We start from the raw sequence: 14033 nt of genomic DNA, 5'->3' as shown, positions 1-14033 counted from the left end.
TTGCTATTCCTCTCAGTAGCTAAAATCCCCAGTCCAATAACTAATTTGGGTAACAATATTTCCTACTGAATACTTTAAGTGTTGGGACACTAGTCTATAAACTGCCATAATGTCTGGAAAGTCTGCTAGGAGAGGATCTGGAAAGGTGTGATGAAGAACTAAGTATTTGATCTCTTTGAAACTACTTAATCAATCTACATTTAACAGAGCTATTTATTAGAATTGGTGGAGAACACCCAATATTTAAACTACATAAACAGCGCTGTGATTTATACAAAAAGCCCTTCCTGGTGGTATACTGCATCCATCTGTATTCAGGATTCTTTGCCTGGCACTGAAATATGGTAGCATCACTCATTAACAACATGTATACACATGATAGCACACTGGGAGAGAATGACAACATAATACAGACAAGCATTATGATGCTACACACCATTAACATTGTACTGTACCTCAAAGTAATTGCCACTATGTACATGTAATTGCACTTGTAATTCCATTTTTTGAAGCACAGGGTTTGGAAAAAACAGAAGAGATTTAACTGCAAATTAAATATGTTCTGTACAGTATAGATCTTATCTATTTCATTTTACTAGATTTTTCTTGCAAATCACAGAACAATTTTATGATAAGATATTCTGAGGACTTACAGTATTAGACTGACTCTAATGGGTAGCACTTTTTCCTATCACTCTGGCTAACAGAAACTCTACAAAAATAATAATAAGGTAATCAAGGGGATCTTTTCCCTAGCTGGTTTGCAAAAATATATCAGATTAATAGTAATGGTTGGTGTTGCAGTGAGAAGAATGCTTCTTTTTCATATGTGGTGAAAATTTGTAATTGTGTTTGCAAGTACTGGACAATGGTTATTAAAACTATTTCTTTGGGGAGAGAAGCAGAAATCTCTTGCATTTTTGAAAGTCTTACCAAATTATGTGGCAACAGTGCCCTAAAATTTCACAAACTTGTATTAAATGCAATAATGGATGCTAATTTAGTGTTTGATCTGTACTGGATGAAAAACTCTTGTCTTCAATCATGTGAATGGTTGAAGTCATTAAGAGACTTTATTAGTATGACTGAATTGCCATTTGACATTAAAAACAAAGTGCAATGGTTAGATGAGTAGAAACATAACAATTCAAAATACAGATAAGCATGTAAAAGGAAATCAAGAATGATAGTCTGCACTGATAGACTAGTTTTGTTCTCTTTTGTCTTTAACTCTTCAACTTTTCTGCTTTTAAATATACAATTTATTTCCTATATATTTAACAGCAATGCAGGAAATAAAATTAGTCTTTTGTATTAATATAGGAAAGGGCTTAAATTTCCACTTGCCTCTTAACCCCCTCCCAACTTGGACAGTTCCCCTTTCTAAGTATGGCTATATTTACAGGTATGCATATTGAATATCACTGTCATCACCTATCATCCTGAATAAAATAAATAAAGTAACAAAAATGCAAGTCAAGATATCAGGAAATAACCCCATATTATAAGAAGTAAAAATCAGGAAAAGATATTGCTATTTTAAAATAGTAATAAAAACAAAAACACTCATTGTAAGTATTCAAGCTATCTTATTTAAGACAGAGTTACACATGTTCTTAGCTGTGCCATAGAGTTGCTGAACTTTGTCTGGATCATGTCTAGATTTTCATATATGTGGCTTGGAGAATGTGCACATGTAGCTTTGAGCAGGTCTTCAGATTAATTCAGGAATGCTTCCATGAAATGTATATGATCAAAGTTTGACAGTAGAGGTTTCAGGATTATACAAACATGTAAATATGTGACATATTTTCCTTATCCAAATAATATTTTTCTGATATTTGCTTTTGCAGGGGGACATTAATCACGCTGTAATAAGGACTTGGACACAACGTATTTGGCAAGAATAAGGCCACAGCTTTATTCATAACTGAGCACAGGTTAGCATGGAGAGTGGAACTGCCTCCCTTTGTAGCCATCCAACCGCAATAGCAAGACCCCGGCCCAGTTTCCCCAGCAAGCCTGCCAAAAATGCAGGGCCCTGGAACACTTGCTATTCTGGGAGGAGGTTATTAGTAGATCCTACTGGGCATCAGCCTCTGCTGCATTCCTTACCCCCTGGAAATGTGAGCCACCTTATGGCCCTCTCACCTGATGCCCCCCCATGCTTTGGGAAGGCCAGTGCGCAAGCTTGGCCATTCCAAAAAAACAATGCTCCCCGTGCTTACGTCTGCTAACTGTGAAAATATGTAGCAGTATATAAACTTACTTTAAACTATACATTAACATTAATTCAAAACAAGGGAGGGAGGGTGGGTTTTGCCTCAATGGATCAGCTAAGTAGAGGCAGCATTCTGCAGAGTGCTCCTTTATAAAGTTGAATGCTCTGCCCCCACCCCTCTCCTTGTGCACCTTCGCGCACCATTCTGCCATTTCCCCTGCTGCCGCCACGGTCAGGTGTTCCCAGCCCACACAGCAAGTCCTCCTTTGCTGTGCATCCCTCAAGGCAGCAAAAACTGCACCAGGTGAGTCAGCACAGCTCTTCCTTGAATCTTGTAAAGGGAGTTGTCACGTGGAATTCTGAGGAAAGTTTTGTCTTGACAAATTTGTACTGGATCCACTGCAACAGTTTAGTTGACTTTTATGGGGCCACTTAAGTATTCTGTGGAGGCAGATTTTCATATTTCCTAAAACTAGAGCTACGGAAAGAACCCCTGAAATGAAAAATAAAGAACAGGAAATATGAGAATAGAAAGGATTGAATTTGCTTCAGAAGAATATAATTTAATACAAATTGTTGAATCTTTGTGTTATTACAGTAGTGGTTGTTTTTTTGTGAGAGTGGGAGATTTAAAAGAATTGGCTTTTCTTACCTGACACAACATGGGACCTGGGTCTAAGAAAAACATGAGGTTTTTTTCCTTGGTTAATTTTTCAATACAAAGTTGCTTATTTATTATCCTTATCCATGGTTCCTCTATCTATATATTTGTGAAACAGCCTTGGGGGTGGAACATGTCCGGCTGTCCGAGTTGGAATAGGGCCAATCAGGGTTGGCCCTGCCCCTACAGCTCCCGCCCTCCCTCCCTGGATACTAGCCACATTAATCTCAGACACCCCAGAGACAGAGAGAGATGCACAGAGCCCTGCCAGATTGAACATGAGCCCTCATTCCCTCCTATCGCTCCTGCTGCGAAGGAGGCAGAGAGAGACACAGAGAGAGCTGCCCCAAGCTGCTGACAGAGACACAGAGAGAGCCACCCCCTGCTGTGATGGAGGGAGAGAAAGAGACAGAGAGAGCTGCCCCAAACTGCACACCAGCCCTCCTTCCCTCCTAGAAACCAGCCCTGATTACCTGCTGTGCCTCCTGCTGCGACGCACGCCGAGACATGCAGCAGTGACAGGGAGAGACACAGTGAGAGATCTGCACCTCCCAGTGTCCCCTGGATCCTAGCGCCCATTCTATTCCTGCTTGCAATGGGCTTTCTTGCTAGTTAAATAATAAGTTGTATTACAATAATAGGGAAACTATGTATTGAAGAATTAACCAAGGAAAAGAACCTTAAGTTTTTCTTTGACCCAGGTCCCATGTTGTGTCAGGGAAGAAAAGCCTATATATATTATTTACTATATATAATACAATTGTTATATGACTGCATGTTTAATATGAATGTAGATAGCATTGTAGATTACATCTTGAGCAAATAAACATTAAAATATTAAATATTCAATGTCAACTGGCTCAGTGGTGTAATAAAGTGCTTACAGAACTTTAAAGTTGAAATGAAAATCTGTCTTTCTGTATTTTCCACAAAGCTCAAGGCACTTTTCTTTCCCTAACTTGGAACAATAAAGAGTATGTTTAATTTAAAAAGAATGAACAATATATCTTGTGATTCACAGTATAGCAGCTTGGATTCCATGTCTGCTCATTCATCCATCCATCCATCCAAAATCCCCATAAAACAGTAATTAAAATCCCAGTCATAAATATTAAAAACCCCGATTACAACCACCCCATGGTGTGACAACACCCTTCCAACTCCCCACTCACAGGCCTTCTGATATCAAAGAGGTTGCAGGAGAAATGAATTAATTACCACTTTTACCCTGTAGCAGGGAATAGCATGGCTTTCATAAAGCCTTCTTTTTTTTTAGCACAAAATTTGACCTAATGGATTTAAACCAGAGTGGACGTAACCGAGTATTCACCTCTTTAAAGATCTGAAAGTAAACCCAATGAAGTCTTAGATAATGTAATTCTGTTTAGGATTGTGTTGCAATCTAATTCAAAAGAGATCCTGCAACATATCGATGGTGATTTGGAAACTGCAGAAAAGGGTGGCTCTTAAAAGTACCTTGTCATACTGTTCACTTTCACAATGGGCTTATACAGCTCTGGAATTTTCCTCTCAATCATTGGTCTGAGGTTCTCTTTCAATTTATTATAGTTTTTTTTCAGTTCAAGCTGATATTCCCGTTGGTCAGCTGTAATCAGGCGCTTGTTCTTCTCCACAGCTTCTCCACATCTGTTCCCAAAATAATGCAAATGGGTAAAGTCTGCCAAACTGCCTTGCATGTATGGATGAAGACCTAGAGGTATATTCTGTACTGCCTTCAATTTGTAACACCACACTCTAAAAAAACGCATTTTGAAGCAAGAGGAAGTGGAAGGTTGGGTAAAAAGGCATTTTTAGGACTAAACTTAGGAGTCCCCACCCCATCTGACATTTTCTCAAGCTGAAACATCCATGGGGGGAAGTAATTTGCCCATCTTTGGAGCTGCATATGCACAGGTTACTCCATGTGCAGCTCCAAAGATGGGCAAATTACTCTTCCTCTGACATTACAGCTTAGGAAAATGCTATTGTGGGAATGCAGGAATCCATCCTCCTCTAACCTTGGCATTGCCTCAAGCCCAGTTAGGTTCCTGGGGACTTTCAAAATGTCTTTCCCCACAGGAGACTGCTGAGGAAGCATATTCAGGAACCTGGATCCAATGTAAGAAAACTGTAACATGTAGTTTGGCTCTTGGTGCTGATATTCCTTGGAAAGCACTAAAGCGTTGTGCACAACAGCAACTCAAAACTGGGAGCATCACTCACTTCCTTTTACCACCTTCTCGTTTTCTTGCTGCACCTCACTTCTCCCTATCATGCTGTTCTTGACTAGGAACCAAAATACTTAATACACTCTTTCTCTCCTGGGCTCGAGTTTTCCCAAGCACTTGGACCTCTTGAGCTAATGGTGTATGAAGGCTGACCCATACCTGAAGCAACTTGCCTATTTGTAGAGCCAGCCATGGCTGTACATCTGTTATTAAGCCAGTTTAGTTCCAAACCTGATGAGACACTGAGAGTATCATGTATGATGCATTCAAGCATTTTGTTTGGTTTTCAGTAGGCTGGCAGGTGGGAACCTGATTGGCATTGCGGTGCAAGGGCAGGAGGGTTAAATTTGCCCTGCATGACATTTTCTGCCTTCTGGAGTGGCTATTGGAGCCTGTAATGGCAAATACCAGCTCCATGGGGTTGCTTCAGTAGAGAAAGTTTGACCACTTCCCTCCTTGCACAAAATACAAATCTAAATTTGGATCCCACGCACCAGCTGTTTAAAACGGGAAAACAAAACACTTGGCACCTACCAGCTTCTTGTGTGATTCGGCCCTCCTATTAAAAAGTGCCAGTACAGACACTGTCTCAGAGTCATTTTTAACACAGCTGTGTTTTCCCCATCTACTTACCTCATTATGAACTCTTTGAAACATAGTCTCAGTTTATTATGATGTCGATAAAGTTTTGGATCTGCTGGAATTTCAGCCAGGAACACTTGAGCTACCTCTAGTGGCCCCTTATGAAAATGACAGAATATTGTATTACACAGAGTCTAAGGGAACAGTGAAGACAGATGAATGATGAGGCAGTTGGTTCTTGTGAATTAATCCTACAGGCTTGGCCTAAATGGGTATGCCTGTGGAGAGTGAGAGTCTGTATCAAAAGAGGGACGATGTTTCTTCACAGGCCTGGGAAAATGGCTCTGTCTCAGCACACACAAAGAATGGGAGGAAGTGACATTCCATGAGAAGGGAAAGGGCAGATATCTGTCTGTGTATGTAGAGACAGCAGTTTAGATGCTAGAAGGGACAGGCAGAGACTGTTATAAGTGGTGTGAAACATGGTGGGATTCCAGGATCTGTTTCTCTGGGACCTGATGTGGGCTAATGGATTTGCTTTGCTGTAGAATAATATTGTTGACCTTCACTTGTGCTTTGCTTGTATGTGTGTAAATAAAATAAAGGCAAAACAAAGTAAGTCTCTGGTGGTCTCAACCCATGCGAGTGCTATCCCTAAAACTAAAAAGCAAGCATCTCACTGGGATGAGAAGAGTGAGGGTGTCTCTGTGTGTGTAAGTGTGTATAGGTCCATGCACCAATTAATTATTCTGCCCAAGATGTTAAAATGACTGAATAGAAGGGAGTGGAGAGACAGGAAATACCCCACTGCTTTAGTGAAGCAGTACTTTTATCCGCTTTCCTGAATACCTGATTTACGGTTGCTCCAACGGAACCTTGAAGCACCATCTGAAGCATTTTGGCATCGGGAGGCACCTGGCTGGTAGCCACAGCTAGTTCCTGGGTTTTCTTTTGCATGTCTTCAATAGCTACTTCAATTGGCATCAAAACAAACTGAAACCACAGAGAGACAACAGGTCTGTTCTAACCCCTCCACAATGAAAACACAAAGAGCAGCTGGCACAGGGACAACAGGCTGTTTGATCTCAGACCAAAGAGAAGTCAAACAAGGCCATCATTGCTGCTACTCTCTGCCTTTAAATCTAGAACATGCTTCCCAGGCAGAAATAATGTAACCCCACAAATGTAACAGAAATGAAATAGGAAGGGGAAGGGAGGGAGGTGAGTGCTTCCCAGCAAGGACAACCAGTTCAGGATGCCCAGATGGTTAGTATTAGTGGTTAACGATATGCCAACGAAAAGGGTGCTACACCCCTACTTATCTTTTTGACAACCACACATTTATACTTATTTCCATCCCTTTAGAAGCATTCATTACCTCTTCCTTTTGAATAACATTGATTCTAGTTTTGATGTAGGGAAAAGCATGTATTGTGGTCAAAATGGTCTTCCTCTTGTACTGCTCACTCAGTTCTCCTCGAGGGCGTCCATCCTGAGTGAAAGGGGTTGTATACATGAAACGCCGGAGGTTGAAGTTCTTCTCAAAGTGAGTCACTCTGTCTTTCATCTCATATTCATCAAAGTAGGGTTCCACAAAAGTAATCTGTATATAAGCCTGTGAAGGAAGGAAAATGGACAGTTGTAAGTGCCATCTCTGCCCTGGCTTGGATAGCTCAGGCTAGCCTGATCTCATCAGATCTCAGGAACTAAGCAGGGTCAGCTCTGGCTAGTATTTGGATAGCAGACCTCCATGGAATCCCATGGCCACGACAAAGAAGCAGTCTATGACAAACTACCTCCAAATGTCTCTTGCCTTGAAAACCATACAGGGTTGCCATAAGTCAACTGTGACTTGACAGAATTTTATACCATCACAAGTGGCATCTCAGATGCAAGCAGTAAACTGTAAGTGTAAAATAGAACTTGAGCCTTAAGGTCTGGCTAAGAAGGAGCTCAGAGTGCTGTTTACCTCTCACCTCTTCCTGTCAATAAAAGAGGTGACTCTAGAGTGTTGAATTCATAGGAACAGTTCTTGCCCAGGTTTGTTTTTTACGTTTCCAGTGTTTATCCGGAGATAGAGAAGATTAGCCGTTTGAGATAAATACTAGGAGGGGGGTGGGGTGGAACCCTGCCAAAAGCAACAAGAGAACTGCCTTTGCTTGCAGGGATAGATGAGGAACAGTTTTTTTTAATATATATACAAGCAGAGATGACTGCCACATCAGCAGCAAAATATGCAGCTAACCTCTAGAGAACAATATATATACCTTTATTATTAGTTTAGCTAAGCCATATACATCTTACAGCTAACCCCTGGAGAACAATATATACACATTTATTATTAGTTTAGCTAAGCCACACATCAGGACTTTAATGATAATCTCCTCACAAAAAATAGTTCAGTTTTTCTTATCTCCCTGTTATTTTTCTAGCTGTTTCCTTCCCACTCCCACAGGTTAAAAGTTTTGATTGAATAAAGACACATCCTGTTTCTTGGTTATGGTGTCTTCCAGCTAGAGCAGTCAATGATTAGCCAGCATTATGCCACCCAATACCACCCATGAATTAATCACAATGCACTAAAAGCCAAGTCAAAGCTGACCTCAGTGTGTGATAGCAATTGCCTTAAATGGGGTTGATGTGGCTTTGAGATTCAGATTTCACTATGCTGCCTTCCTCAACAGGACAGAATTGAATTTTACTTGACTTACATTAAGTGTGAGCCTAGCCAAATGGTGTGTCACATAAACATGGTAAAACAGTGTTGAATCCATTCGAGATATGTATGTACAAATGACAAATTGTCCTGTTTAATCCTTTAATTTAAACTAATCAAATAAAATCTTCATAAATTATTTTTCAAGTGTATAAAACTTGTTGCAGGTTCTGGCTTTTTTTTTTGTATGTGTGGTAGAACTAGAGAACTAGAGATAAAAACTAAGACATATATTTACAGCCATTGAGACCAGTATAACCAGTATAACAATTAGTATCACAGTTCAAAAATGTAAGTCACATAAGATGTAGAACTAGAGATGTAGTTACAGCACATCAAAGTCCATAGTATTAATTGAGAATATGTCTACCGTACCTTATTGGGATCTAGTTTATTCTTGTCTACAGGAGTAGAGTCTTTAATCACTACAATGCAATCCTCCCCAAAGCACTGACCATAAAAACCCTGAAAGAGAACAATAATATGTAGAAGACTTGAAGGAGGTTTTGTAAAAAATACATAGAGCTGCAATAAAGGCACAGTCATAGGATGAAGGATACTTCGCAGATACCTTTCATTCTTGCCAGCCAAATTCTATTTACATTTATTCAGATGTAGGTCCCACTGGGCTAAACACAATCTATTCAGAACTTGATGAGCATTGAATTGCAGACTTCATCTGTAACCATTATATATTTTGGAAGAGGAGCGGTGTCCAGGACCATAGAAGGAGCGGCGTTGAGGTGTCCAGACACCGCTTCTGGCCAATGGGCCCAACTGGGCATGACCAGAAAAGTTGGGGACAGCTGGATTGGGCTTGCCCTTGGAGTGCCCGCTCCCAGATGCCAGCTGTGAAGAGCACACACAGCCTCGTAGCAGCTACAGCCTAACCACCGAGGAGGGCGCTCCTGCGGCACCCTGGCCAGCCCAGCCAGCAGCTTGCGCAGCAGGCTGGCTGGCTGCGGGGACATTGACTGAGCTGCCAGCGGTGCACACAGGTAGGGCAGTGGCGGCACCCTTGGGGGAGGCCACCGCTAACGCCCGTTGCATTCCTGGATGCAACAGGCTGTCAGGCTAGTATCTGGATAAAATTATAATGGGCTCACAGGTCTGGAGGCCACACGAACCATGGGTTGTGCATAGCTGGAAAACATGGGAGCTCCACATGTACTCTCTTCTGTTCCATAGCAGAAGAAAGGTGGGGATATAATAGTCAATATTTTCTGTGATAGTCTCTCTGTTGCTAAGATTCCAACCAGTAGTTTGCTGATCATTTCAAAACCAGATTTAGTGTGACCAGTATACTGTCCCCTGCAGCTTGATACACAATTGGGTCAGAAACAAATTAAGATCTAGTGAGCAAAATTTGCTCAAGATCACCAGTCCCAAAGATGTTAAACTGACCTCAACCAGGGTCATAGACTTTTTAGCACTGGCCCAATGGAATGCTCTCTGTAGTGAAATCATGGCCCTGCTGGATGTGGGACCATTCCACAGGGGCTACAAGACAGAGCTGTTCCACCAGGCTCTGAGGAACAGTTAAGGCCAGAGATAATACTGGAAATCTGGTCTTCCTTCTCAGAATCATAGAGTTGGAAGAGGCCATCTAGTCCAACCTCCTGCTCAACGCAGGATCAGCCCAAGGCATCCAAGAAAAGTGTGTATCCAACCTTTGCTTGAAGACTGCCAGTGAGGGGGAGCTCACCACCTCCTTAGGCAGCCTATTCCACTGCTGAACTACTCTGACTGTGAAAAATCCTTTCCTGATATCTAGCCTATATCATTGTACTTGTAGTTTAAACCCATTACTGCGCATCCTCTGCTCTGCAGCCAACGGAAACAGCATCCTGCCCCCTCCAAGTGACAACCTTTCAAATACTTAAAGAGGGCTATGATGTCCCCTCTCAATCTCCTTTTCTCCAAGCTGAACATTCCCAAGTCCCTCAACCTATCTTCATAGGGCTAGGTCCCTTGGCCCCAGATCATTCTCGTCGCTCTCCTCTGTACCCTTTCAATTTTATCTACGTCCTTTTTGAAGTGAGGCCTCCAGAACTGCACACAGTACTCCGTGTGGTCTGACCAGTGCCATATACAATGGGACTATGACATCTTGTGATTTTGATGTGATGCCCCTGTTGATACAGCCCAAAATGGCATTTGCCTTTTTTACCGCTGCATCACACTGCCTGCTCATGTTTAGTTTACAGTCCACAAGTACCCCAAGGTCTCATTCACACACAGTGTTACCTAGAAGCGTATCCCCCATCCAGTAGGCATGCTTTTCATTTTTCTGACCCAGATGCAGAACTTTACACTTATCTTTATTAAATTGCATCTTGTTCTCATTTGCCCATTTCTCCATTGTGTTCAGATCTCGTTGAACTCTATCTTCTGGAGTATTTGCCAGTCCTCCCAATTTGGTGTCATCTGCAAACCTGATGAGCAGTCCCTCCACCCACTCATCTAGATCATTAATAAATATGTTAAAAAGTACCAGACCGAGCACCGAGCCCTGAGGTACCCCGCTACTCACCTCTCTCCAGTCTGATGAAACACCATTGACAATGACTCTTTGAGTGCGGTTCTCTAACCAATTCCCTATCCACCTAACAATCTGAAAATCCAGATTGCAGTCCTTCAATTTATCCATCAGAACATCATGGGGAACCTTATCAAAAGCTTTACTCAAAACACGTCTGCTCAGAACATCAGCTAAAACATCATCCCTTTTATTATCCCCCTATATTTACATCACCCCTCTCATCAGAAGAGAGATTGTAGCTTAGAAGGAGCTATTTTAACCTAATTCTGAATTATTTATTATTTTAAAGTTCATAGCTCTCTCATCTATCTCACAGGGTGTCTATTGTGGGGAAAGGATGATTTTAAAGTTTATATTTAATTTTTATTTTTATTTATAACCCACCCGGCCCTAGAGGCTCAGGTTGGTTTCCCCTTTGAAAAAGGATGGGTTATACATAAATTATTATTATTATTATTATTATTATTATTATTATTATTATTATTATTATTATTATTATTATTATTATTATTATTATTATTATTATTATTATTATCATCTCATTGACCAAATTCTTCCATGGAAATAGAATCAAAATTATACTCCTTCATGTACTGGTGTTTATTGTGGAAATGTAATCACTTACCTCCAGTCTGTGAGATATCTCAGGAAGTTTAGTAATGGCAGGTTCTTTGTATACAAATTCCTGTTCATCTAAATCTCCAAATTTAGCTCCATAAAAGCCAACACGGAAGTAAGTGCCAAACATTCTCTTCTGACCCTGATTGATAAATATTAAATTATATAATTTGTCTTCCTTTTAAAGTACACTCATTGTGCATAGTAATAACATTAGAAGATTGGTTATTTGCATTATTAACAGAACTGCTGTCTATGTACAGTTACTCCAATTTAAGCCCACTTAAATCAATAGACTTGCAGTCAAATGACTCTGCACAGAATTGCATTGTTAATTAAATAGTATTACATAGCACTTTCAAACAACTTTACCATAAATTATACTGGATAGATCGTGTTAATTATGTGGAATGTCCATGATTTCAGCATATTTCAGTTTTATTCCTATCACAGAACATATGCTACATTGATTTTGCAGTGGTAGCACATATAACCCTGACAGTAAAATCTACTGAAATCAATGTAAAATGGAAAGCAATGGTTTCACTGTCTGTGACAATGGAGCAAAAAATGGCATTAGCAATGACAAAACATCTGTTTTTCAAAAACGTTGAAACAATATTTGCACACATATTTAGCACTCAGCATATTTCCATGCCCCAGATCTGTGCTGTGAATTTTAAACTGAGAGCTGATATAGCACAACGGTAACACTGCAATTCTAAACACAAGTTAGAAGGACTTAAGTCTGTCTAGAACAGCCCTGTAAATTATCTGTATACTCAAGCAATATAGTGAGCTTAGTTTTAACAACTTTCCCGTAACAATTTGGAAATGTAGAGAAGAGGCAGATAGGATTAACACTCATCTGACTGTGTGGTTGCTATGAATGAATACCCAGTTGTTGACCATGGGGTTGCAGGCTCCTTCATAGGATGTTTTTTAGTCATCTGTTTTACCATACATATTCAACGAGCAAGATCCAAAGCTGCATGTGCACAGTTCTCTCTATGAAGGGAAGTGCTTTGATACATGGACAGTATTCCTTATTGTGCTGTGAAGCATTCTCCTTGTAGATGAGGACAGGCAAGCATGCCTGTGCATGCAGCAGCATACAGACATTGGACTTTAGTGATCACTGAAAACCATAAGGGCAAATATGGTTCTCATTATCCATCTAGTGCAGCAAGCAAAAAGAAGTTTCATTGTGCCGAACTCCGTATTACAGGCAGTTTCTAAGTTACACCATAAATTCCAAATGGGAATACAAACTAGAAAAGAGAAATGAGGCAATTTTGTACATTTGCAGAAGAGTTTATCTGTAAATAGTCATGATCCATAAATAATCCCTGCAGCCCTGTAACAGAAGTTACTGAATGGTACCTTAATTATGATGTTCTCAAAGGACTTCTGGAGTTTACTATGAGTGGAAGAAAGCTTCCTGAAATCTCGATGAGCCTCTAAGATGGGAAGGACAATCTTGTAGACTTCATTTACAGTTTCCCACAGTCCTCCCTTGGTAAAAAGAAAAAGAAGAAGAAACAAATACAAAACCAAAGTGTTAATTCCTTTATCATTTATCAGACAGGCAGACCACACATGTTTTAGTGTTTGCAGCACTGCAGCCTCTTAAGACAAGCTCAATCCTCATTGTGCACAACGAAGCATATCTGCACTTTGCAAAGGATCTGCTTTATCAATGGCACAGAGTTGATATGAGAAGGCCTAGAGGAGAGACGTTTTCTATTCCTACTTAACTGTGGTCTGATTAGGTCAAAGTACACATTAATGTAAATTATGTATGAGAAAAACTCAGATTGTATATATCTGTGCTTAAAGTGTACTGAGAGAAGGTAAATTTCAGCTCACAAGTGGCAGGGTAGGAATACCTAACATTCACCCTGATTCTTCACAAACACAAGGCAAGCATAAATTGACCCCCCCCCCCATTTTACTCACTGTGCTGAAAAGCTCTGCAGCTTGTTCTAGCAGCCCTACCAAACCATTCTCGGAGAAATATCTCCCAGAGCATACTCCATCTTCATCTGGAGACAGAACATCATCGGAAACGGCCGATTCCTCCAACACATTGGAAGAAATATTCTGAAAGAAAACAATGCATCCTCTTAGTCCAAATAATGTTCTTTGGCATACCAGAAAGGTCCCTCAGCACCAGTGTACCATTTCTGATGTTCCTGGCTTGTGGGATGCCATAAACACTATTCACAGTTGGGTATTTGATCTGGTGATCTTTCCCCAGTCTCTTAACTTACATATTTATGACATTTCTTGCTGAGAACATCTATATCTCCTAGTTATTCTTTATTCAAAAAGTATTCTACCGAAACATATACAGATAAATCGTATAAATCTGCTTAACTGATTGCTCTCATTCATTGTAGCATTCCAGTACATTGCTCTGTGAGGCACTGTGTGATTGTGGGGGGAAACCAATGAGTCATTGC

The 14033-nt window shown here is 40.5% G+C and overlaps 1 protein-coding gene across 8 annotated transcripts in view; it reads right to left on the bottom strand.

The window, feature by feature from the left end:
* Window positions 1-281: 281 nt before the first annotated feature.
* DOCK8 (dedicator of cytokinesis 8) overlaps window positions 282-14033 on the bottom strand; it is a 110559-nt gene continuing 96807 nt past the window's right edge. For 7 of the 8 annotated variants that reach the window (XM_077344875.1, XM_077344876.1, XM_077344870.1 and 4 more), the window contains 9 exons: window positions 13528-13671; window positions 12952-13083; window positions 11576-11710; window positions 8784-8873; window positions 7071-7307; window positions 6542-6685; window positions 5744-5850; window positions 4359-4529; window positions 282-2714 (listed from right to left, as the gene is read on the bottom strand). In XM_077344875.1, the coding sequence (XP_077200990.1) occupies window positions 2654-2714; window positions 4359-4529; window positions 5744-5850; window positions 6542-6685; window positions 7071-7307; window positions 8784-8873; window positions 11576-11710; window positions 12952-13083; window positions 13528-13671 (1221 nt within the window). In that variant the 3' untranslated portion in view covers window positions 282-2653. The remainder of the gene's footprint in view (window positions 2715-4358; window positions 4530-5743; window positions 5851-6541; window positions 6686-7070; window positions 7308-8783; window positions 8874-11575; window positions 11711-12951; window positions 13084-13527; window positions 13672-14033) is intronic. The other variant, XM_077344874.1, reaches the window with a different exon arrangement.

Source organism: Paroedura picta, chromosome 7 (genome assembly GCF_049243985.1).
Source record: "Paroedura picta isolate Pp20150507F chromosome 7, Ppicta_v3.0, whole genome shotgun sequence".
Lineage (NCBI taxonomy): Eukaryota > Metazoa > Chordata > Lepidosauria > Squamata > Gekkonidae > Paroedura > Paroedura picta.
Note: the sequence above shows the minus strand (reverse complement) of the source record. Positions and strands in the feature narration are given on the sequence as shown.